Genomic DNA, 26,629 nt, shown 5'->3' with positions numbered 1-26,629 from the left:
AATAAATAACCTACCGAATGCATGCAGATGGCACTGATGTGACACACACACACACACTAAGTCAGAGAGCTTCAAAATGAGTCAGACATTCTGCTAATTAATAAACAGAGATGTTCTAAAGGGCCTTGTGTCTCTCTCTCTCTCAAACACACACACCAATGATTTGAGTCATCGTGGTCTCACCTGTCTGCGGGTCCGCCGGGCCTGACGTAGGTCACTACTAGAGGTCGAGCCTTATGCCAGTCCTCATGAAAGCCCCCTGAAAGCATGTGAAATGCACACCTGACATGCCAACTCGATTGCCTTTAGTCATAAAATGCAGCTGAACACACACACACCTGCTGACCTTGAGAGTACCATCACACAAATGCTTTAAAATACATTTTTTCTTTTCCCTCAGTTTGTAAAAACAAGTAAAATATGCACAATGCTGAAGTTGTATCGAAAGGATTCCCAAACTGGACCATTTTAAATCTAAAATGTTTTCTTTAAGTATCCCCTGAGATTTTAAGTTAATATTTCAATAATTTTACAACACATTTACGTGTTCACAGGTTTTCTGATTGACATGCAGGTAAATAAATAAAATATTTCATGTTTTTATGTGAAAATTATTTATTTTAATTTGACATTTTTATGATTAAATTAATTATTAGCATAACCCCCATGCAGTTCCCTCACAAGCCTGGTTTGGGAAACACGGTTGTAATGAACCTAGAATATTCTTTGTGATATAATAAAAAAAAACAGCTAGTTTGATTTCAAACCATTATTGATGTATTTTTCCTCAGTTTTAGGGTCATAACCTCATTTCAAGTTAAAAACACATGCGATATTCATCTAAAGACATTTTAAAGTGTCTGATGGTGGTTCGGTACCTCTCAGAACGAAGCCAAAGCTGTTCCCCTCTTTCTCCAAGCACACTTCGATAGTTTTAGAGATGACGCTGCAGGGATTGCTGGGAGCTAAACACACAGAGAACAGCTTGTGTTAATGTCACAGGAGGATGAGATACAGAGCTACAGACTTTAACAAGACCAAAAACACTAATGCCATGTATGTCTCACATTACCTGAGAACTCGAATGAAAAGAATTATATCTTAATTTCTGTTGCAGTACTACTGTACCGTGATCAGCGGTGCCAGGTATTTTGATATACACTGTGGTACCGAATGATTTTTTTGTGGTCAGTAAGATTTTTTTTTTAATAAATTAAAAATATTTATTTTTAAAATTAAAAATAATTAAATTATAATATTAATAATAATTCAAACTTAAGAATATTCAGCAAGAGGGCTTTCAAAATGGCTGAAAAACTCAATTCAAATTTCATATCAATATTCGAATTATATTCGAATTTAAAAGGCATAATTTCAGTTAGGGGGAAAAAAGCTTTTGGCTTCTCTCCTGAGGCCACAAGAGGGCGCATCGAGCAAAATATTATGCACATTTCTTCAAAGCATAATAAAATAACACCACTATCTTTGAAAAAAGTGCATAATGTTTAAAATTATGTTTATTAACCATATATAATTTAAAAAGTTGCTTAAACAATAAAAAAAAAAACAGCACCATGCATGTATAGTTTAATACAAAGGACCGAAAACCAATCACAAAAAGTACTTTCTTCATTTAAAAACTTGAGATGCAGTGGGATGGGGAAAACCGCCATAAAGTCTCGAGACATGTTTTTTAAAAGTTCAATTTTACATAGCTTTCTAAACATGCGGCTCTCTCGGGCGAGACGCGAGTGCAGCGGTGATAGATATCCCTCTAGAGAAAATGCGATGAATATGCGTTCTGTGTGAACGGCTTTGTTTCGGTTTTGACGTAAACAACATCTTCCCTGCATTGATTGTTCTCTTTTTCTGCAATATTTTGAATGAACAACGTAGCAGCGCCGCATCTAGTGGGTTCAACTGGATAGGCTAACAAAAACATTACATCGTCATCGCATCTCGTGCGCCACTGATAAGGCTGCCTGACGCACACCTAAAAGTCGAATGCAACATTTCTGCATTCAAATGTGGATTTTTATTTTAAATTCGACGAATATTCGAAATGAAACATTTTTTTTGACAGCCCATTCAGCAAGGACACATTAAAATGATCAGAAGTGTCATTAAATACATTTATAATGTTACAAAATAATTTTTTTACAGTCTTCAACATTTATAATAATTAGTGCTGTCAAACGATTAATCGCGATTAATCGCATACGAAATAAAAGTTTTTGTGTACATAATATATGTGTGTGTACTGGGGCCCGTTTCAGAAAGGAGGTTAATTGAAAACTCTGAGTATGTTAATCCTGAAATGAGGGAAACTCTGGGTTTCAATGGAGCGGCATTTACTACACAGAGCCGTAGTTCACTGACAAGCTACACAAAATCGCGTTCATAATCAGCAATGAATCGCCGTGCGATTTTGCGTAGCTTGTCAGTGAACTACGGCTCTGTGTAGTAAATGCCGCTCCATCTGAAAGCACGTGCTGGAGATTTACTACTAATCACAGAAGCGGCTTTACTGACGAGATGCGCATGAAAATTGCATTCGATTTTTTGCACAGCCCTAGTACTAATAATAATAAATTCTTTTGATCAGAAAGTCAGCATATTAGAATGATTTCCGAAGGATCATGTGACACTGGAGTAATGATGCTGAAAATTCAGCTTTGATCACAAGAATAAATTACATTTTTAACATATATTCAAATAGAAAACAGTTATTTAAAACTGTAAAAACATTTTGCATTATTACTGTTTTTACTGTATTTTTGATCAAATAAATGCATCTTCGGTGAGAATAAGAGACTTCTTTCAAAAACACTTAAAAATCTTCCCAGGCCAAACGTTTATTCCACAGGAGACTGAAGTGAATGTAAATGTGAATGTATTTGTGTCCGTACCGAAAGGCGCCAGCTCATACTCCACCTCCAGCACCACACGCTCACCGATGTTCTTCAGCATGCTGATGATCTCATCATGTTTGAGTTTGGACAGGTTTATCCCGTTCACTGATTTGATATAGTCCCCGACATTGAGCTGGTCACTCCTGCCACACAGACGCATATGGAAAATTCAACAATGCTGTGATACATTTTTGGTAACATGCATAGTAGATTCTTAAGTTTCTGATTAATATGTTTGGACAACAAGTGTACAGAAAGATGTGATTTATGAATGTGTGTTTGTTTCCTAAACCATATTTTTCCTTTATAAAACATGACATTTTCAGTAACAGTAAAGCATGGCACTAGAAATGCTAAGGTCATGTGTTCAATTCCCAGGGAATGCCAGAGCTACAAAAAATCATACCTTAAATACATTCATACATGTCCATATTTACCTTTTACAAGTACATTAAACAGGCCACATTTACAGCATGCAACCTACATTTATTCCTTTTAATTCTATTTCAAATAAATGCTGTTCTTTTGAACTTTCTATTCATTGAAGAATCTAATAAAAATGTATCATGGTTTCCACATAAATATTAAGCACCACAACTGCTTTCAACATTGATAATAATAATAAATGTTTTCTGAGCAGCAAATCAGCATATCAGAATGATTTCTGAAGGATCATGTGACACTGAAGACTGAAGTAATGATGCTGAAAATTCAGCTTTGCGTCACAGTAATAAATGACATTTTAAAATATATTCAAATAGAAAACAGTTATTTAAAATTGTAATAATATTTCACAATATTACTGTTTTTACTGTATTTTTGAACAAATAAATCTTTCAAAAACTTTTAAGAAATTTTTACCAACCACAAAACTGAACTGTAATGTATAAAAATCTATTATTGGTAATGACCTAAATCCTAAGAACAAGATTACTTCCAGATATAATGGCTGCACTGATATGAAGACTCCACAATCATCAACATACTGCATCTGCTGCAGAAAGGTGCATGTTTGTGTTGTGCAGCAGGTACATGCGGTGTGTGAGTGTATATATGTGTGATGTTAGCAGAGCTGACTCCTCATGTACTGTTGTAGAAGCTAATTTAAGCCGCTGCTGTCACCCAGCGCTAGGATTTTGCCTGTAAGCATCGCATTAACTTAGACAGCGGCACACGCTCGGAACCGACACAATGACGACACACAAAAGTAGTTCATTTACAAATGAGCACACAACCAAAGGCAAAACGAAACACCCAAACACATCATTTTGTGATTCTGCATAATTATGCAGTGGAGTTAAACAGCATTAACACACATAATAATTACAAACTAGCACGTCTGCACTAGAGCTTCGGAAACTGAAAAAAAAAAAAACATTAACTGTGAATTTAAATGCAAGGTCATAAGTTTAAAGCACCTGGCTGTAAAACAAACGTTTGCAGCTCTGCCTTCAGTAACATGCACATCAATCCTGCACTGCCTACAGGTCAGCACAACCATTCAACTAAAATCTTCCTCCTGTGTGTGTGTGTGACAGAGAGAGAGCGGTCACGTTAGGCCTGCGTCAGCCTGTCACACTAGAGGCTGATGTGATTGAGCAGCCTACATCCTGAGGTCACACACACACACACACAGCAGCCCAGATCCTGAGGTTAAAGAGCTGTGAGAGTAAACATGGTGCACCGCACACACTACACCAGTGCTATTTTAGCATCACTGAAATACTAATTTTCCTAAGTTTTTGTAATTTTGTTATAATTTTTATTACCATATTTTCTGGAAAATAAGTCGCACACAGTGTTATTTTAGTATTACTGACATATTATAATAGATTTTATTAATATTTTGAATGAGTTTTTATTTCTCCATTTTCATTAAAATTTTAGGACATTTGTCATTTTATTACGTATTTTCTGGAAAATAAGTTGCACACACTACACTAGTGTTATTTTAGTACTGATGAAATACTATTGGAGTTTTTATGAATATTTTTTAATGTTTTTAGTTTTATATTTTTCATTTTCATTTTAAGTTAGTTCATTTTTGTCAGTCCATCAATTTCATTTTGTCATTTTTATTATCATATTGTCTGAAAACCCCCACCAGATCAGAATTGCATTGTTGAGAGAAACACTTCGGTGTATGATGACAATAGATTATTATATTCAGAAATAATGTAAAATATAGTAAAAGGAACACTTATACATTATATACGTTACTATAAAACACTATGTATAGGGTATTTTAGTTCCTCTCATTCCATAACAAATCCTTTAAATTTACCGGTTTTCAGAACAAAACAGGTATAAAAAATATTAGCATAAAACAGACAAATTATATTGGTATTCATTAGAAATATAACACTCATCATAAATGACACTCATACACAAATTTATTTAAAGTGAAACCATTAGCATGTGGCACAAAAACAAATGTGTGCTTTTTTGTATTTTATTTTAAAATAAATTTATTTTAACGTGAAGTTTTAAGTTAAGTTACCATTTTTTATTATTTTTTTATGGTTATCATTAACTACAACAACCCCGCGCACAAAATACACTGTGTTTGCAACCCATTTTCCTTTCTGGGTGAAATGGGATATTTCAGTGGAAAACAATGGGCTGGATTTGATATACAGTAATGCAGTGGAAATTAATTGAATGGTGATAAATGTCATAATGCGGAGAAGGGTTCAAAAATAAGAGGTTTTGATGATATCAGTGGAAAAGAAAAGACCAGAGGTTATTTTCACGATCAGAAGTTGTGAACATTTTTACCTTATATTTTCTGCTTCTCAAGACTTTCCTCCAGGGAAAAACAACCTAATAGTATCTCAGAGATCTCTCTCAACAATGTCTCAAACTGTGCTCAGATTTACCAAAGTCTGCTCTATACTAGTTGTAGTTTTTAGTTTATTTATAAAGCACCAATTAAAACAGCAAAAACTGACCAAAGTGTTGTACACAACGAAACAAGATAATACATAAAACCCACACATACTGTAACACAAACAAACAAAACATAACATCTAATATTACCATATTAGATCAATTATAAGCTATTTGATTTTTAGGAGAACCAAGACAAAGCTGAGAACTCCACAAAGTGGATACTGATCAGCATGCGTGTGTGTCTCTCTCGTCTGTTTCTCACCGGATCGCGAGACCTCCTGGTCTCAGGTTTGACACTCCTGGCTTGCCGTCCTTGTCACAACCTCCGGAGATCGTGAGGCCGAGACTGGTGCCCTCTTTTTTAATCAGTTCCACCGTGGTCACACCTCTCTGCTCATCTGTGCGTAAACAAACACACACAATAACCACACAAGCACCAGCACACGGACCTTCACAGCAGGTAACTCCACCCGCCGGTCCCCAGGGAGCTTGTGTAGCCATGCATTGTGACATGGAAGTCAGATTCATTTAACCATTTCATGAAGTAGTACTGCAGTCTGGTAGTATGGCAGACTGTGTGTAATAAGCATATTTATACATTATGGAAACAAACCAGGGTGATTTTCACAGGTCATGTCCAAGTAATGTAAAAAAAACGAACACAAACTTTTTAATATATATATATATATATCTTTTTTAAAAAGTAATCTCTTCTGTTTACCAAGGCTGCATTTATTGATCAAAAATATTGTGGAATATTATTATATATGTTTCATCCTCATTACTCATCACATGATCCTTCAGAAATCATTCTAATATGCTGATTTGCTGCTCAAAAAAACATTTCTTATTACCATCAATGTTGAAAACAGTTGTGCTGCTTAATATTTTTGTGTAAATTGTGAAACTTTTTTTCAGTGATTTTTCAAAGAAGCCTTCAAAGTTCTACTGTCACTTTTGATCAATCTAACATCCTTGCTGAATACAATTTGTATTTATTTATCTATTTATTTATTTTTTAAAAGCAAACTTATTGTCCCCATAATTTTGAATGACAGTGTGTTGCTTTATTGATAAAAATGATTATTTCATAAACATAAATGGTTGACATTTATTTATTTGTCACAAACAACACAATATATCATACACACTTTTTTTAAATTACCACAAATACTGTATATAATATAAGAAAAAAAAAGATTTTGTATTCCATAAATTTCCACTCATGTCATATAGCGTCGTTGCACTTCGGGCATTCCGAGTTCAAATCCCGGCTTGCAGACCTTTCCTTCTTTTCAGTATGATCAAATGTTGAAGACAAATTATGTGATAAGCTTTTATGATGCAGCAATTGCAATCTAAAATATGTGCTCATTACTGCTGTTAAATCTCTACAGCATCTGATGGTGAGTGTCAGTGTGGTAAATCACTAGAGCTGACATGATTCTTCACAAGCCCAACGGATAAAAAGAAAAGAACAGAGAGAGCGACTGAGGGTTTATAGCAGTGGTCCGAAGAAATCAAATATCAGCCTCATCACAGATGAACAGTCTCTTTACCTTAAGGTACAAGACACTGTATGAGTGCTGAGACTGGCAGAACTCCTTATACAGAGACTCAGTATAGAGCAAAACACCTCTGATGCAGTATAGCTGTGTCATGTGGAGCATTAAAGGAATCGTTCACCCAAAAATCAAAACTTGTTACAAATTTCTCAGGCCATTCAGGATGTAGCTGAGTTTGTTTCTTCATTAGAACAGATTTGGAGAATTTTTGCATGACACCATTTGCAATCCTCTGCTGTGAATGGGTGCCGTCAGAATGACAGTCCAAACAGCTGATAAAAACATCACAATAATCCACACCTCTCTGCAGAGGATCCATTGGTAATGCAACATTTTTCCAAATCTGTTTCTATTAAGAAGCAAACTCATCTACATCTTGGATGACCTGAGGGTGAGTAAATGTTCAGCAAATGTTCATTTGTGGGTGAACTATTCCTTGAACAGCAGTTATCTGCAGGTTTCAGTTCTGTTGGATTACATGCCCACTTACCAGCTATGCTGCTCCTCTTGTTGAGGCCGCTGCTGTCACTTGCAGCATCTTTGCTTCCCTTCGTGTAAGGGGCATCTTCTGAAACATTAAATTATCAAATAAATTATGATAATACGTTACAAAGGCAGTTTACAGGCTTGGAATGATTGCTTTTGATAACATTTAGAAATGAATTCAAGCTCAAGTCAACAAGAAACAGCGTTCGCAAGCTCTTTAATTTCATAATGACTTATTTTTGAGTGAACCAGGGTATTCAACAAGAAAAAAGAAAAAACACACACTTTTTATGATACAACAATTAAACATAACAGAAACAAGTTAATCAATTTTATTTGATCTATCAGTCATACATAAATTAATCAGTTAGGAAACAGGTAAGACTTCTGTAATGGTACTATTAAAAAATGTTTTAAATAGACAATAACAAGATTAATATATTTATCATCAATAAATCCAGTAGGCTTCAATCTCATATATTTTAACTGATTGGATATTGGAACAACCACACATAGCCATATTTTAACCAGGTTCATATATTTTAAATAAATACATTTAATGTTAATTAAAATGAACAGATTTATGCTGATTCTAAGGAATTTGAATAAATGCATTCTGAAAATATTATTATTTAAATAAAGTCAAAAAATGCAAATAGGTAATAATAAATTATGCCATGATTTTTTGATTGCATAATCGTACCCATTTCGTTTATGTATGACTGACAAATATGCATTACATTAAGTTTATTAGTTTATGTTAAAACTGTGTAGGCCTAATGGATGGAAATGTTATATGCAATTTAAATACATAAATCTTAATTTTACACAACAGGAATTTATTCACTCAAAAATTGAAAACTAAATTTAAGTCCTCTCCTATGTTATTATTGAATATCCAGTTTAATTTGGAAAGACACTTTATGGAAGTATAGGTTACAAATACATTTTCACTTTAAGCAACTTTCCGATACTACAACAGTACCAATGGAGCAACCTAAGAATGATGTTGAAAGCTCAAGGCTCATCACTTGGTGGTTCTGAACTTCACATCCTTTCAGTTTCCCATCCAGATCTTTAACCAGGAAGGTACACAACCTGCATATCTAATAATATATGCCTCAGTTGTTCTCTTCATTGTTTGTTAAAGGGGTCATATGATGCGATTTCAAGTTTTCCTTTCTCTTTGGAGTGTTACAAGCTGACTGCGCATAGATAAGATCCCTGAAGTTGCAAAGACTAAAGTCTCAAAACCAAAGAGATATTCTTTATCAAAGTTAAGACTCTGCCACGCCCCCCTAAAACGGCTCGTTCAATAATGTACAGTATTTGAAAAATAATGTGTTTTTTGAACATTAAAGCACGTCAACATATTCTGTTACACCAAATACACAAAATAATGATCTTTAAAAAAGCATCATATGACCCCTTTAACCCTAAAAATTTGAACTATTCATTCCGTTCAAAAGTTTGGGGTTGGTAAGACTTTTTATTACACAGCTCTGTGGAATACTTGATTCTGATTGGTCAGTCGCGACATTCCGAGGTAAGTTATCCCTCGATAACAACCGGTAAAAACTAATAACACAGGCTCATCCGGGTAACTGAAGTCGGCGCTGTACTCTTGCTAGGAGAGTTTTTTTCTTGGTGGAAGCTTTGCGTTTGTTTAGCTAATAAAATATTAAAACTCGATTCAAAATTGTGTACAATTATTTAATTATGTCATCCTGGTAGCGCGTTACTTGCCGTGTAAGCCGGGTTCCTGATCACCCTGTCGGGGGTGATTTTTTTTTAATGCCAAAAATCTATAGGATATTAAGTAAAGATCATGTTCTATGAAGATATTTTGTAAATGTCCTACTGTAAATATATTAAAACGTAATTTTTGATTAGTAATATGCATTGCTAAGAACTTCATTTGGACAACTTTAAAGGCGATTTTCTCAGTATTTAGATTTTTTTTTGCACCCTCAGATTCCAGATTTTCAAATAGTTGTATCTCGGCCAAATATTGTCCGATCCTAACAAACCATACATCAATGGAAAGCTTATTTATTCAGCTTTCAGATCATGTATAAATCTCAATTTTGAAAAATTGACCCTTATGACTGGTTTTGTGGTCCAGGGTCACATTTTAGAATGTAATTTATTCCTGTAATAAAAAGCTGAATTTTCAGCATCATTACTCCAGTCTTCAGTGTCACATGATCCTTCAGAAATACTTCTGATATGCTGATTTGCTGCTCAGGAATCATTTGAGTTGCACCAGTGTTGAAAACAGATGATGTGCTTCTTTATATTTTTGTCCAAAATCTCCTTTTGGTCAGTAAAGATGGTTCAGCTGCCCTTTAGGCCAACAGGCTAAACAAACCAACATCACTCAGACTGTTTGTTTAAGAGGTCAAAGGCTCAAAACATCACACCACTGCTTTAACAGTCAACAAACCGCACATCTATGAGTAGTGAGCAAGTGTTATATAACACACTCACACACAGCAGCATCTCTGAAAGTCACAGCAGAGTAAAACTGTCATTATGGGTCATGATAACTCATTTTCCAAGTCTATTAAAACTCTGAAACTAATTTGGAGCAAAGCACACCGACAGCCCTGGTTGTGTTGACACCAATCCTGATGTAGGTTAAACGGATGATGTTCTAACAATGCAACTGGAAGCTCAGGGCCTATTTTCAGAGCTGGGCTTTTATTTATAGAGGCCACAGTGGCCCCAGTTGTCACCCTTCGCTCAGCTCTCAACAGGCTTTTCCATTTACCAGCAGGGCTAGAGCTAAAAACCACACGGCCCAGGACAAATGTTACGGGTGGGCCTTCTTTACCCTGTCCAAATAGGTAGACAGTTTCATAGAGGAACACAGTGGACCCTCTTTGTCACATGGCCTGGGACGACAACCTGTACAACAGCACATTCTCTGTTTTAAGGAAAATGACAAATATAATTAATTTTTTGCTGTATATAAAACAGAACCCTAACCGTAAGGATTTGATTAACTTGAACTGTACAAGACAAAACATTTTGAACCTAAAAGTATGCAAATATAAAAGTACCAAACATAATATTGTTTTGGACATGTACCAGCATGCTACTGTTTGAAGTAGGTTAGAATATAATTTAAATACCATTGCATATGCATATGATAATCATTCGGATCCATGGTAAAATATCAAAGTACCATCAAAAATACCAACTGATACCATATTGTACCATAATACCACCAGCAGTAGTTTTTGAAAGGGTAATTTTGATACCTAGAAAAGACGGGCAAGCTAGAGATATGAAAAAATTCTATAGATAGATACTTTAATTCACCGAGGATGCATTATATTGACCAAAGGTGACAGTAAAGATGTTACAAAAGGTTTCTATTTCAAATAAATGCTGAGATTTTGAACTTCATAATAATCAAAGAATCCAAAAAAAAAAAAAAAAAGTGTATCAGTTTCCACAAAAATATGAAGCAGCACAACATTTTCAATATTGATAATAATAAGAACTTTCAGCGAATCAGCGAATTAGAATGATTTCTGAAGGATCATGAAGACTAAAATAATGATGCTTAAAATTCAGCTTTGACATCAAAGGAATAAATGACATTTTAAAACAATTATTTTAAATTGTAATAATATTACTGTTTTTACTGTATTTTTGATCAAATAAATGCAGCCTTGGTGAGCAAAAACATTTAAAAAATCTTACCAACCCCAATGTGTATGACAGAAGAAGTGAAAAAGAAAGCACCGAATGTGGAAAAATGATCAACATGACTCACCACTGTTGTTGCGACCCTCTCTCCTCAAACCACACAGCATCATGGGAATATCACGATTCCATTCTGCCACACAACATTTTAGGATCTAACTAAATTGACCAAACCGTTTGTTAAAGCGCACACCTGGAAATTACCATCTTAACCTATCCATCCAATTAAGCCACATTACATATGCAACTTCAGTTAGGATTCCTTTGAGAAAAGCAATGAAATTATGGTCCTGAAGAAGAAAAGCAGACTAGATGAATCCATTCAGCGACCTCGGACAGTTTTATCTATAGCTGATCCTGTTGCACAGATGATGTTCAATCCATACAGGCAAATCATATAGAATTCCAGCTTTTCCATAAACATGTGCAGATTAAATATATCTCTACTGCAGGTCCACGTGAGCGACTGTAAGAGTGTAATGCATGACTGAGCGACTGAAAAAGTGTTGCATAGCTGCAACTGGATTATTCCTGAGACATTCCAGTGTCACTCCAGTTTGCTCTTTCCAAACAGCATAACGTGGTCTCCTCCGCACATGCAACTAGTCTCCAGTCAGTCATCTGTAAAACACATGTGATCCGCTCGCACAGATTCAGTTCTGGGTTTGCAGCGTGAGCCGAAGCAGATGGTAGTTTATCCAGAGACGACAGTGCTGCAGTATGGGAATGTATTTGAACGTTCCAGTGCTTCACAGAGATCAGACCCGGACAGAACACACACTCGCTCCTTCTCTCTTCTCCACCCTCCTTTCTGCCACTCCTCCTCCCTCACTTCTTCAGCTTCTCGCTGTTCACATGTGCTCTTCCTTCCTGCTCTGGCCTATTAATCATGTTCGTTCACACACACACACACAAACACACACAGTCCTGCACTCTGTGCCCGAGAGAATCTTCCTACCGGCAAGCTAATACAGACACAAATATTAAACACAAACAGAGCCAAACCCCTCACTACTCTCTCAGCCCCCACGTGCCTCACGCACAAACACTTCCTCCTCCCTGTCTGTCTTCCTCTCACGTGCCCCGTTTCTCTTCATTTGGCAGTCGAGCATCTAGCGTGAAACAGCCTTTGCAACATTATACCATGGTAAATGTATTTAAAGAACCCTGAAAAAAATTATCACAGATTCCACAAAAATATTAAGTAGCACAATTGTTTTCAACACTGATAACAAACAGAAATGTTTCTTGAGCAGTTAATCAGCATATTGGAATGATTTCTGAAGGATCATGTGACACTGAAGACTGGAGTAATGATGCTGAAAATTCAGCTTTGCATCACAGGAATAAATTTCATTTTCAAATATATTCAAATGGAAAACATCTATTTTAAATTGTAATAATATTTCCCAATATTACTATTTTTACTGTATTTTTGATCAAATAAATGCAGCCTTGGTAAGCAAAAGAGACATTTAACAGCCAAGCATCTAGTGTGAAACAGCCCTTGCAACATTTTACCATGGTAAATGTAGATTTATTACCATTGTGGTCAAATCACGAATCATCAAAAAAAAAAAAAATGCACCAGATGGTAATATCATGGTACTGATCTATAAGATCATATAAGATCATCTATATGACGCATAGAATATTTGATGTACTGTATATGACATATTCATGTGTGGTACCATAGTATTTATATGGTACTCTGTGGTATTTCAACTAATACTATGGCAACACCATGATACATATTAAAAATCATGGTATTGCTATCACACATGCTCTCATACATGTTCAAGTTTCATTTATTCATACATGTTTAAATAGTTATTTCAAGTTCAAGTTATAATAAATCTGCAAAAATGTCAACAATTCTGTGTTTTTCTGTCAATATGGGGTGCTGTGTGTACATTAATGAGGAAAAAAAATTAACTTAAATGATTTTAGCAAATGGCTGCAATATAACAAAGAGTGAAAAATTTAAGGGGGTCTGAATACTTTCCGTACCCACTGTATATTCTTACCTTCTGATACCATCACTGTACCATGGTGCCACAACTGTACTTTCTTCTAATGGTATAAATACCATGGTACGTGGATTTTGGATTCTGGAATGCTTTATTCTGATTGGTCAATGCTATTCTGACATTAAATAATTTTATATAATGACTCCTAATTTGTATAATTAGTTGTTGTCATATTTAACTGGCATACAGTGTATGTCTGCTATAGCTGTGCTCTCTTTCTTCTGACATAATAAACTAATCAATATTTCATAAACATTTTCAACATTGCTACTACAATATAAAGGATGAAAGATCCTGATCCCCCTTGTCAGATTTGATTTAGTGATAATGAGAACATTATCCCTTACATACATTGCATTTTGTGCATTTTAAAATTAAGTATATGCATTCTATTCCTGATGTTGTTATCTTGTTAAAACTGGCTTTATATTATACACAGAATAAAAGCCATACACTTTCCTTGCCATTAAAGGGATAAACCAAATGCGAGTCTATGCCAATCTGCTCTCAAATGTCATTTTTGGGGGTTGGCGGGGATATTTCATCCACTACTAAACAGTTGTCTTGACAGCTGCATGTGTCCGAGACAAACACCTGTCTCACGCATCAACACATACTACGCATTCTTCTCTATACTGTTGAAAAAAAAAACCTTCTCCTCAACAACACATACAATACAGTCAATACGCCACACTGATAGTCTAATAACTGCAATTTTCAGCATCATTACTCTAGTCTTCAGTGTCTCATGATCCTTCAGAAATCATTCTAATATGCTGATTTGCTATAAATAAAAAAGTCGTTTTAAATTAAGATTTACCGTATTGGCCCGAATATAAGACGACCCTGATTATAAGACGACCCCCCTTTTTCCAGATGTACCTTTTGGAAAAAGGCTTTTTAAAAACCAAATCTTGTTTTTTCTCAGTAAAACACATTTTGTCTTCAATTATTTTCATATTGCATATTTTTCCTATTTTAATTTTTGTTTTGAAAGTATGGTAAAAACTGGTAAAATGTACCAACAATCACATTAAAAAAATATACACTTTTTGATATACCATTAAAAAAAAAAAAACAGGTAGCCCATCTGAATTAGGACATTTAGGCTATCCATCTAATAGTAGCCTACCAAAATCTTATTAAGAGTAGAAGTTAAATCTTACTGTAGTCTTCAAATCTGGGTACTGTCTTACGTTTTAAAATCACAAAGGGAGTTTGGTGCCGACAGTCACGACTCATGTAGCTGTAAGGTTTTCTGCTTCTTTTGTTTTTACTTGCGCTCTTTACAACACGCATTACATTACGTATTTCATGGCACACTCGTTTTATGCGTATTTGGCGCCACCTAGTGTTGTGGGTGTATTATTGACATGTCAAAGTCTAGACCCTGAATATAAGACGACCGCGTTTTTTCAGATGTATTTCCAAGAAAAAAACATCGTCTTATATTCGGGACAATACGGTATATTTATATTTCACAATATTACTGTTTTACTGTATTTTTGAACAAATAAATGCAGCCTTGGAGAGCAAAAGACACTAAAGACATTATTTAAAAAAAAGAAATAAATAAAAAATTAACAATTATGACTGGTAGTTTACATATGATATATTTATTAAGAAACAGCACATTTCAAGCTAAATTATTCACAAAAAGAAGTTCATAAGGTGTGAAATGATTAATAAAAATCCTAATTAACTGATGGTTTGTAATCTAATGAGGTGAAATGAATATGGTCCAAATACTTTGGGCTCACTGTAAAAGACTGCATATTATTAAAAATAATTTTAAACACTACAGCCCCCGTGTGGCAGAACACTGTTTTGCAGGTCACTTCAGCTGATACAGGACAACAGATCTTGCATTCATTTCTCAGACCCACAGTCAAGAAGCTCATGAAGTACACAGCACCTACACATACAATTCACCCTTTACCTGTACAAACATCGCCACACACTCAAACCTCTTGCACATTCTCTCATACGTCTTACCTTTAACCCTTCCTCTGATAACTCCAATCCGACATCGTAAAGAAAACGAGAACATCTTCCTCTTCCCTTTGACTCCTCCAGCCAGTCCTTTCTTCATGGTCGTCCGTGCAGGGACCCCATCCGGGAGCACTTTAGGGTTTAAAGAACAACTAACGTGCCACATGGCTCCTCTTTCCTTCTCCTCTCTCCAGTACCACACAGATCCTCAGCCTAGTCTTGCTTCGGGTCTATTTCTCTCTTATCTTCCTTCTCTACCCTCTCTCTTCATCCTGGAAGAGCTCTTTGTTCATTCTCTGTGGGAAATCCTGCAACTTAACTGAGATATGAGGATTTTGGAGAAACACGGCTGATCTCATTTCACCTCTCCTCAATGTAACGTCATGAAAATCTGGGTATGACTTAATAATAATACATCCAGTTAAATATAGTGGGTAGGGCTAATAACACCGTTGGAGTGCAAGTGTGTGCATTGGCTGCTCACAGATGAGACAGATGGACTGAAGCGGCCTGCTACTGAGATACAGGCTGCCTGAACCACAGGAGAGACACCACACTAACAATAAAGTACCATAACTACTGACAGAACCATATTTTGATTTGGATGTTTAAATACCATGGTACTTTTAATATGGCAATCGTACAATATTATGGAGGGGAGACTGGGGCTAGTTGTCACAATTTAGTACTGTATTTCAGTCAAACGTCCAATTAATAAATTATCTTTGTTATATTTTACAAACTATACTATACAAACTATTTTCATTATCATAAAAAAAATTTCTGGGTCAATGCACAAATAAAATGTCAAATACTGTATATAACATAACAAAGGTACTGTATTGCTCATTGTTACTTAATGTATTAACTAACATTAACTAATGGGACCTTTTTGTTAATCGCCACCTATTATATTTACCTTTTTCCATTTTTGCCATTTCATGAATTATTGTTTCATAATAAATTTATTGTTTAAATGTAGGCAAAAGCTGATAAACAGGTTCACATTGTGACATATGACATAGTGAGAAATAATCCAAAGAATGCATAAATATCCAAAAACGTCCTCCTGTTTACCTTCATTTCTATTCAAGGATAAACACGTGAACTTCTGAATACCGAAAATCACTTTCTAAATAAATACGTAAATAACGCCTCTAACTGGTCTCGCTTGGATGAACGCGTCTGATGAATGAACAAGTGTAAAAGGTGTGACAACTAGCCCCGGTTAGTATTTAGAGTACCCTGGATTTACCATCATCACTGTATCATGGTGCCACCACAGACGGCTTATATGTTTAAAGTAGCGACTCCTCACCTAAAGTAAACCACACTCTCGGTTTCTCTTTCTGACTCCTCATTTTCACCAACGTCGGTATGAAACTACGGAGCCCCGAAAGGGCATTTTTGCGTTCCCCAGAAAAGCGTTGCGTTCGCTCAAGATTTGCGAGTTTTGCATAGTTTCTCTGTGGAACGCAAATAGGTTTTCCTCATAGTTCAAATATTTTTGTAATCAACATGTCACTCAAGCCACGGCTCCGAAATGAAACCCACACAAACATAATGAACTAAACTGAAACTGCACTTTGCTCCTTGACGTGCGCTACGACTACGAATATAACGAGGTTTATTACTCTTTACATACAATGAACGCCTGTGTAGACTGAGCAATGGCCTATTGTTGACCTCCTTCGCATTTATGAAGGAAATAACGTAACGAAACACAATCACATGATGATTACAGCATGAGGAAGCTGCTGAACATTTCGGGAACTTACTTTTACTTCTCATCGCGTTTGCAAAATGGAGAGACCGATTGTGAGGTAAGATTTAAAAAAAAAATCTTAATAATCGATATTTACATTGTTTATGTTCCCAAAAATGCTCAACCTGACTTCATTAAACTTCCTCTGAAGTGACTATGGAGCTAACTACGGCACCATTGACCCGGTTTATGGATTACCAGCACCAGGTAAGAGTTTGTTGTGAAATTTACACAATCTCAGATTTCCACAGGACGACAGCCCATGGCTACTTTTTTAACTCTATATTAGAAATATTACCATGGTAACCAGAGTTTCCGCATAGCCTTAACGTATCTAAAACAACGCTATTTTATGGATTACCAGCACCAGGTAAGAGTTTGTTGTGAAATTTACACAATCTCAGATTTCCACAGGACGACAGCCCATGGCTACTTTTTTAAACTCTATATTAGAAATATTACCATGGTAACCAGAGTTTCCGCTTAGCCTTAACGTATGTAAAACAACGCTATTTTTTACGTTAAAAAAAAAAAAAAAAAAAACGTAGTTTTTATAATCATAAATTCTCTGAATAAATCTACAAAAAATGTTACTTATACCAAGTTACCACAGTTTTATTGTAGAAACAACTCCACCCAATCGTCCATTCAGCGCCATCCAACAGCAGCAGCTCTCGGACTATAGGCTACTGGAAATTTACACAATCTCAGATTTCCACAGGACGACAGCCCATGGCTACTTTTTTAAACTCTATATTAGAAATATTACCATGGTAACCAGAGTTTCCGCTTAGCCTTAACGTATGTAAAACAACGCTATTTTTTACGTAAATGTATCGCTTTGTGCATAGTTAGTATGCCGTATTCATATCATTATTAATAGCCTATTAGAATTCGTATAGTATGAAGTACTTGTGCTACAAAAACGTTACTAACGTTATACAGTATTTACAAAAATATGGTTCTCCGAAATATACAGTAGGGTACTCCGGTACTGTGGTAAATGTAAAAAATAAATAAATTTTAAAAAAACGTAGTTTTTATAATTCAAAATACTGTGATTAAATCATAATTCTCTGAATAAATCTACAAAAAATGTTACTTATACCAAGTTACCACAATTTTATTGTAGAAACAACTCCACCCAATCGTCCATTCAGCGCCATCCAATAGCAGCAGCTCTCGGACTATAGGCTACTGTACATTCCTAAACCATAAATACACTAGACTTAAGTCCATAGGCATTAGCTGACTGCTCAACCCCCTGACTTTAGAAGTCTTACCAACAACAAGAATCAGTTCTTCAAGATCTAAAATGTAAGTCCCTAATTAATGCTTGGCGAATAACATTTTCAATAGCTTATTTGGCTAAGCAGCTGAGGACTAATAATAACTGGCTATTTATAGGCTGTATGGATTTTTCACAAAGGTATTTTAACACTGTGACTGACCATCCATTATCACAATTTCAAAAGCTGTGCAATAAATATATTAAAATGTTTGACATTTTTGTGATATTTGAAACAGAATTTTTTGAATGGATACTATATGTTTTTCTTGGAGCCGAACTAGTGGAAAACTTACCTAACCGGTTTGTTTGAATCTCATTCAGCCATGGCAGCCGCGCCTGCAACAATCATCCATGGACCTTCTGCACCCCCTGCAAACATGTTCGATACAGTCCCTGGATATGAAGGAACAATAGCTGGCGGAGGCGGTAAGAAGCAAGAAGTCATGTCAAACATAAAAAAAAAAAAAGCTAAAGTAAACACTTCAGCATGAGAAAATGTGTTCAGGCTCATATGGTGCATTCAAATTGTGTCAGAAAGATCATATTTACGAGTTGACTTGAAAGCATATAAACATCACTACAAAGTTGTTCCTTACAAGTGGGGAACTTTTCTTTAAGCCCTGAGTTTCCGAATTGTTAGTGCAAGTTGTATGTACAAAATACCATAGTATTGTACAATTACCATGGAATATATAACAATTAAATTTACAGCACCTTCATAAATGTAACAAAAACGTAAAAGACAAAAAACACACCAATGCACATTCTTTATTCATCATTTTGTAAATACAGAGTTAAAAATTCTTGTTGAATTTTGTGTAGAAAAGGTACATCGCCATCTTGCTCCAACCAAACGATTTGAACGCATCTGATGTCGTAAGTATGACTTTCCAGCTTGTAAATATGAACTTTCCAGAAGGACTTAAATGTACCAATAGAACTTATGGTGTCAGAGCACAGAAATTCATGAATGGACGAGTAGTTTTGTTGTTGACATGTCTCTAATTTCACAGGTGGGTATCTTCCACCTCCATCTGTACCGATGCCTGTGCCTGAACAGGCCCCCAGCTCCCCAGACTGGCAGTAAGAGCTTTTTCTCTATACAAAAAGCCCACAATGCATGCATTGAATCTTAAACATATGCCTATGATATGCAATCATCATACAAAGATGGGCATTCTTCAAATTGTGGTTCTCAAACTAGGGCAGCACGATTAATCAAAACAAACCTGAATGTTTATTTTTTAAGTCATAACATTTAATATTTTTATTTAGTAATTGTAATAAAAACAAAATTTATTAAAATATGTAATATATTAAAATTATTAATAATTATTGTTATTGTTTTTTATTGCCATACTGACATATAATCACAAAATTGGGGCCAAATCGCACAGCTCTAGAAGCAAACAGCATAACTGGATTTTTTTTTTTTTAAAAAAAAAAAAAGCTAAAGTAAACACTTCAGCATGAGAAAATGTGTTCAGGCTCATATGGTGCATTCAAATTGTGTCAGAAAGATCATATTTACGAGTTGACTTGAAAGCATATAAACATCACTACAAAGTTGTTCCTTACAAGTGGGGAACTTTTCTTTAAGCCCTGAGTTTCCGAATTGTTAGTGCAAGTTGTATGTACAAAATACCACCATAGTATTGTACAATTACCTTGGAATATATAACAATTAAATTTACACCACCTTCATAAATGTAACAAAAACGTAAAAGCAAAAAACACACCAATGCACATTCTTTATTCATCATTTTGTAAATACAGAGTTAAAAATTCTTGTTGAATTTTGTGTAGAAAAGGTACATCGCCATCTTGCTCCAACCAAACGATTTGAACGCATCTGATGTCGTAAGTATGACTTTCCAGCTTGTAAATATGAACTTTCCAGAAGGACTTAAATGTACCAATAGAACTTATGGTGTCAGAGCACAGAAATTCATGAATGGACGAGTAGTTTTGTTGTTGACATGTCTCTAATTTCACAGGTGGGTATCTTCCACCTCCATCTGTACCGATGCCTGTGCCTGAACAGGCCCCCAGCTCCCCAGACTGGCAGTAAGAGCTTTTTCTCTATACAAAAAGCCCACAATGCATGCATTGAATCTTAAACATATGCCTATGATATGCAATCATCATACAAAGATGGGCATTCTTCAAATTGTGGTTCTCAAACTAGGGCAGCACGATTAATCAAAACAAACCTGAATGTTTATTTTTTAAGTCATAACATTTAATATTTTTATTTAGTAATTGTAATAAAAACAAAATTTATTAAAATATGTAATATATTAAAATTATTAATAATTATTGTTATTGTTTTTTATTGCCATACTGACATATAATCACAAAATTGGGGCCAAATCGCACAGCTCTAGAAGCAAACAGCATAACTGGATTTTTTTTTTTTTATCCAAAACATTTTAAATCATAATTCAACCCCCCCCCCAAATCGTGTATTCGTATGTCAAACTAAATAATAATGCATTAAGAAATAATTTTAATAATAATATTTTTAATAATTAGTTTTGACTTAACTACAGTGACAATAAAAATACAGTTTAACTTAGCAAACAAATGTTAATTTTCTAACACAATATAAATATGCATGTGCTGTAGCTGCTTTTATATTCACCTTGCCAGGTGATCATCATATTTTGGGAGTTTTGGCATCAGAAAGTTTGAAAGCTTTATCTAAAAAGTATTCTGCTGATTCACCTCTTTATAGGGGTATGTCAGCTTAGTAAAGCACCTAAAAAGTGTCACAGTGGTAGTAAAAAGTGTCAGAAAACATCCTTTTAGACATGTGCAAAGGTCACTTACGTATTGATCTTTTCTCTCTGATAACAGTATACCCTCCATCTCAGAGGACCGAGCACGTGAATCTTTCGCAACGTACGTCTCCAGCAAGTGCTGTTATAGTTCTGCCCCCGTCAAAGAGGGAGTCATAACCAATATGGAGTCCTTTAATACCTACAGGGTGAGACCTACAGTAAATCATCTTCATTATGACCATTTTCTTCTCCAGTATGTGGAGTACAAAAGTAGCAACTAGAGGTTTTTTAGACATAAAATGTATAAGAGATACTTTTAAGGCCTGGATTTACCAACATGGTATCCTGCCGAGGATTCTCTGGCCCCTTTTAGCCAAGAGCAAGCCAAGGAAGAAGGATAGGAGTTTACAGCTCCAGGATGAGCTCAGAGCATCGCTCGAGGAAGTGCGAGCCAGCAGGATGGTTGGGATGTGGCAGCAGTGAGCTTGGACAAGGTGGGAACAAGTAGTAATTTACTTGGGCTGAGCTCTAGAAAACCAAGCCCCACCGAATAATATTGTACAATTACCATGGAATATATAACAATTAAATTTACAGCACCTTCATAAATGTAACAAAAACGTAAAAGACAAAAAACACACCAATGCACATTCTTTATTCATCATTTTGTAAATACAGAGTTAAAAATTCTTGTTGAATTTTGTGTAGAAAAGGTACATCGCCATCTTGCTCCAACCAAACGATTTGAACGCATCTGATGTCGTAAGTATGACTTTCCAGCTTGTAAATATGAACTTTCCAGAAGGACTTAAATGTACCAATAGAACTTATGGTGTCAGAGCACAGAAATTCATGAATGGACGAGTAGTTTTGTTGTTGACATGTCTCTAATTTCACAGGTGGGTATCTTCCACCTCCATCTGTACCGATGCCTGTGCCTGAACAGGCCCCCAGCTCCCCAGACTGGCAGTAAGAGCTTTTTCTCTATACAAAAAGCCCACAATGCATGCATTGAATCTTAAACATATGCCTATGATATGCAATCATCATACAAAGATGGGCATTCTTCAAATTGTGGTTCTCAAACTAGGGCAGCACGATTAATCAAAACAAACCTGAATGTTTATTTTTTAAGTCATAACATTTAATATTTTTATTTAGTAATTGTAATAAAAACAAAATTTATTAAAATATGTAATATATTAAAATTATTAATAATTATTGTTATTGTTTTTTATTGCCATACTGACATATAATCACAAAATTGGGGCCAAATCCCACAGCTCTAGAAGCAAACAGCATAACTGGATTTTTTTTTTTTTATCCAAAACATTTTAAATCATAATTCAACCCCCCCCCCAAATCGTGTATTCGTATGTCAAACTAAATAATAATGCATTAAGAAATAATTTTAATAATAATATTTTTAATAATTAGTTTTGACTTAACTACAGTGACAATAAAAATACAGTTTAACTTAGCAAACAAATGTTAATTTTCTAACACAATATAAATATGCATGTGCTGTAGCTGCTTTTATATTCACCTTGCCAGGTGATCATCATATTTTGGGAGTTTTGGCATCAGAAAGTTTGAAAGCTTTATCTAAAAAGTATTCTGCTGATTCACCTCTTTATAGGGGTATGTCAGCTTAGTAAAGCACCTAAAAAGTGTCACAGTGGTAGTAAAAAGTGTCAGAAAACATCCTTTTAGACATGTGCAAAGGTCACTTACGTATTGATCTTTTCTCTCTGATAACAGTATACCCTCCATCTCAGAGGACCGAGCACGTGAATCTTTCGCAACGTACGTCTCCAGCAAGTGCTGTTATAGTTCTGCCCCCGTCAAAGAGGGAGTCATAACCAATATGGAGTCCTTTAATACCTACAGGGTGAGACCTACAGTAAATCATCTTCATTATGACCATTTTCTTCTCCAGTATGTGGAGTACAAAAGTAGCAACTAGAGGTTTTTTAGACATAAAATGTATAAGAGATACTTTTAAGGCCTGGATTTACCAACATGGTATCCTGCCGAGGATTCTCTGGCCCCTTTTAGCCAAGAGCAAGCCAAGGAAGAAGGATAGGAGTTTACAGCTCCAGGATGAGCTCAGAGCATCGCTCGAGGAAGTGCGAGCCAGCAGGATGGTTGGGATGTGGCAGCAGTGAGCTTGGACAAGGTGGGAACAAGTAGTAATTTACTTGGGCTGAGCTCTAGAAAACCAAGCCCCACCGAATAAAATTCTTAATCCAGGCTGTCTATGACATGCTACCAAGCCTGAAGAGAGGGACCCTGGATCACATCCTTAGCCGCTGTCCAAGAGCCCTGAGGGCTGCTATTGTTGACATCATGACAAAGTTCTGAAGGCAATAGTAGATACCAACTCCTGCGGGATTACCCACTGCAACCATCGCTTTTGTTAGGGCTGGGGAGAAGATAACAACATCTGCCAGGACCTCCTCTGGCATGCTAACATCTGCACAGGACTGGGAGCTGAAAGTCAACCTGGGGGAGGCAGTTGAAGTTTCTAAAAACTGTTGGCATAACATCGCTGAGGCCAGACATGGTGCTGATCTCTGAAGCCTCCAAGCAGATCATCTCTTAGAACTCTCAGTCCCCTGGGAGGATCGTATCGAAGAGGCCAAAGAGAGGAAAAGATCTAAATACACAGAGCTGGTAGAAGAGTGCTGAAGAAACGACTGGCGAGTAAAGTGTGAGAGCCCATTGAGGTGGGATGTAGAGGGTTTGCAGTCCAGTCTCTCTGCAGGGTCTACAACATGCTGGTCAGTAGACAAAGGGGCATTAAGCTGGCCACAGAGGCAACAGAGTTTGCTTCAAGGTGGCTGTGGATCAGGAGAGGAGAACCGTGGGTGGGGTAGTGCTACCTGGACACAAGTCTGGGCTTGATCAATCCCAACTGGGTTGCATAGGCGAGGGTATCTGATTGTTGAAAGACCCGATGACCCCAGCAAACATCACTTTGTGATTGATAGAACTAAATGTTGCTTTTGATGCGTCTGCTTTTTCTTCTGTTCTCAGTATCGTCTGGAGACGTTCATGGAGTCCAGATCTACTGAATGGAGTCAGGAGCCTTATACAGGTACCCAGAAGTCAGATAGGGCATGTTTACCTTCATGCTGTATTTTGCTTTCATTTACACTTGACCACATCTCTGAAAAATTTATACAAATCTGATTTCTTATTCCTGCACTGTATTCAAATTTTCCATGATGATGCAAATGCCAGGAAGGGAAATTTTGCTGTGTTTAATGTGGCTCATAATCAATAAAAGCATAACATTTCAGGTCAGCCTGTGGACGCTGGTGTTCAGCCTGCTCCAGGTCCGTGGCAGATTGCAGCTCAACCTCCTGCCTTCTTTCAAGAGCACAAGCAGACCATTAAAGTGCCCTATACTTCCTCAGTCAAGGTTTGACCTTTAACCACACGATCCACAAAAAACTAAAAGAGCAGGTTCCATTCGACACACTTTAGCCACTTTTCCACTGTTGGGAATCGAATGCTTCTAAGAACGGTAAGAAGACTCAGAATTGGTCACTTGATCGTTGTCTGGCTACTAGTTTCTCTCTGTAGCTGACCAAGCGCACCGTTTGACGGAAGCAAATAGAAATATCTAATCATCCTCCATAACATGGTTGCTATTTACATCTCATACCATATATAAACACTAGCGTTATCCAAGGCAACGACTGATGCATTTGTGGCATTCTTTTATCAGCCACACAGTGGAAAATGAAACCATATCCATATCGGCTGGGATGGATTGGCATGGAATGGAACAATTAAGCCTGAGAACGGTTTGGCCTGATGGTGGAAAAGTGGCTACTATATCACAGCATTTCTGCATGAAACCAACACTTTCTAAAAGTGTTGGCAGCATTTTATTTAATCTTCCAAAAGATCACAAGAACTTTAATTTTGATTGTTCTGTTTGTAGAGCTATTATAGAATGCAACAGTCGAGTTCCAGAAGCAAAAGCCCCATTCATTTTCTCAATACAGTACTGAATTTAAAACAGTAACTTAAAGACAAATGCTTTAATAATTGTATCAATTAATGCTTTGTTTTAGCCCATTGGCCTGTATTATTTCTTATTAAACTTATTTTAACAAACGTATTTTTTAAATAATAATGTTTAGATCCATAATTCATGTTGAAGAACTACATTACCCATAATTCTACAAAGAAATCTCCACCAATCAGAGAATCGTGACAAGCAAATCGCACAAAAAAACACCCACTCAGCAGAAGCACTGAATTTTATTTAATAGTCTCTCTGCGCTTTCAAAATACTTAAATACTTAAAGTATTTGAAAATTGGACCATAGGTCAGGTAAACATGCCAGTAATGGTTATGTTCAATAAGTCAGATCATATTTTAAAGCATTATATTCTGTTTGTACACTAGAACTGTCACTTTTGTCTGGGAATGGGAAGAAACCCCTGTACCACCTGTGCTGGAGCTGGAAACGTAAGTAAATTTTGACTAACACAGACCAAACCAGCTGCATGCCGGGCATTTCTTTCTTCTCAAATGTTTTTTCACAGAGGAAAATATGGCACTTATATTGAGAAAAAGTATCTCTTTGTGTGGTGCCTGGGGAAGAATTCAAGTTGAATTGTATTGGAAATGTGCACACAAGCCACAGAATGTTTTTTCTTTCAGTTCATCATATGACGTAAAATACCTTAACAAATGAACTGTTTGTCCTCTATTGTTGTCCATGTGCAGAAAGTCTGTTGGGTGTGTAATGGTTCTGGTTACCGTCAATCTGATGACCGCTGCATGCACTGCAATGGGCGCGGGCGTGAAAAGTAATGAGACGTTTCTTTAAAATAGGTTTCTCTCAAAAAAAAAGTAGATTTTTAAAATATTCTATATTTTCTTATTTTACTTGATTTGTGTTTATTTTAATTATTTCATTTTACTTTAAATTATTTTTAATTTGATTTTATTGTATTTTATCATTTTTGAATTTTATTTTTATTCTATTTAAATTAGGGGTTGAATGACTTCTGATTTTTTGAAGTCGACTTTTATGTGATGAAAGTCGAGTCGAAGTCGACTAGTCGCTGATGACGTCATTAATGAACAAATAAGTCTGGAGCTGTGACAAACACCTTGTGCACAACTATGGCATATGACAGCGCTGCCCACATGGCTATTGCTCCTGTAAC

The 26,629-nt window shown here is 36.0% G+C and overlaps 2 protein-coding genes across 5 annotated transcripts in view; one reads left to right on the top strand and one right to left on the bottom strand.

The window, feature by feature from the left end:
- Positions 1–15,898, bottom strand: part of LOC107751584 (glutamate receptor-interacting protein 2-like) — a 37,731-nt gene extending 21,833 nt beyond the window's left edge. The window contains exons 1-6 of one of the 3 annotated variants that reach the window (XM_016567327.1): positions 15,598–15,898; positions 7,860–7,937; positions 6,067–6,202; positions 2,910–3,055; positions 879–965; positions 184–259 (exon numbers count right to left, since the gene is read on the bottom strand). In XM_016567327.1, coding sequence (XP_016422813.1) covers positions 184–259; positions 879–965; positions 2,910–3,055; positions 6,067–6,202; positions 7,860–7,937; positions 15,598–15,760 — 686 coding nt within the window. In that variant the 5' untranslated portion in view covers positions 15,761–15,898. Of the gene's footprint in view, positions 1–183; positions 260–878; positions 966–2,909; positions 3,056–6,066; positions 6,203–7,859; positions 7,938–11,642; positions 12,473–15,597 lie in introns of those variants that run through there. The other 2 variants (XM_016567325.1, XM_016567326.1) reach the window with 2 other exon arrangements.
- A 1,029-nt stretch (positions 15,899–16,927) lies between these two features.
- Positions 16,928–26,629, top strand: part of LOC107751585 (protein SSUH2 homolog) — a 13,281-nt gene continuing 3,579 nt past the window's right edge. The window contains exons 1-10 of one of the 2 annotated variants that reach the window (XM_016567328.1): positions 16,928–17,417; positions 17,511–17,566; positions 18,972–19,076; positions 19,664–19,679; positions 20,658–20,717; positions 21,510–21,639; positions 24,473–24,533; positions 24,739–24,860; positions 25,860–25,922; positions 26,184–26,266. In XM_016567328.1, the coding sequence (XP_016422814.1) occupies positions 17,398–17,417; positions 17,511–17,566; positions 18,972–19,076; positions 19,664–19,679; positions 20,658–20,717; positions 21,510–21,639; positions 24,473–24,533; positions 24,739–24,860; positions 25,860–25,922; positions 26,184–26,266 (716 nt within the window). In that variant the 5' untranslated portion in view covers positions 16,928–17,397. Of the gene's footprint in view, positions 17,418–17,510; positions 17,567–18,971; positions 19,077–19,663; positions 19,734–20,657; positions 20,718–21,509; positions 21,640–24,472; positions 24,534–24,738; positions 24,861–25,859; positions 25,923–26,183; positions 26,267–26,629 lie in introns of both variants that reach the window. The other variant, XM_016567330.1, reaches the window with a different exon arrangement.

Source organism: Sinocyclocheilus rhinocerous, unplaced genomic scaffold, assembly GCF_001515625.1.
Source record: "Sinocyclocheilus rhinocerous isolate Xijiao unplaced genomic scaffold, SAMN03320098_v1.1 scaffold3854, whole genome shotgun sequence".
Lineage (NCBI taxonomy): Eukaryota > Metazoa > Chordata > Actinopteri > Cypriniformes > Cyprinidae > Sinocyclocheilus > Sinocyclocheilus rhinocerous.
The sequence above is the reverse complement of the archived record's forward strand: the minus strand, read 5'-3'. Positions and strand labels throughout refer to the sequence as shown.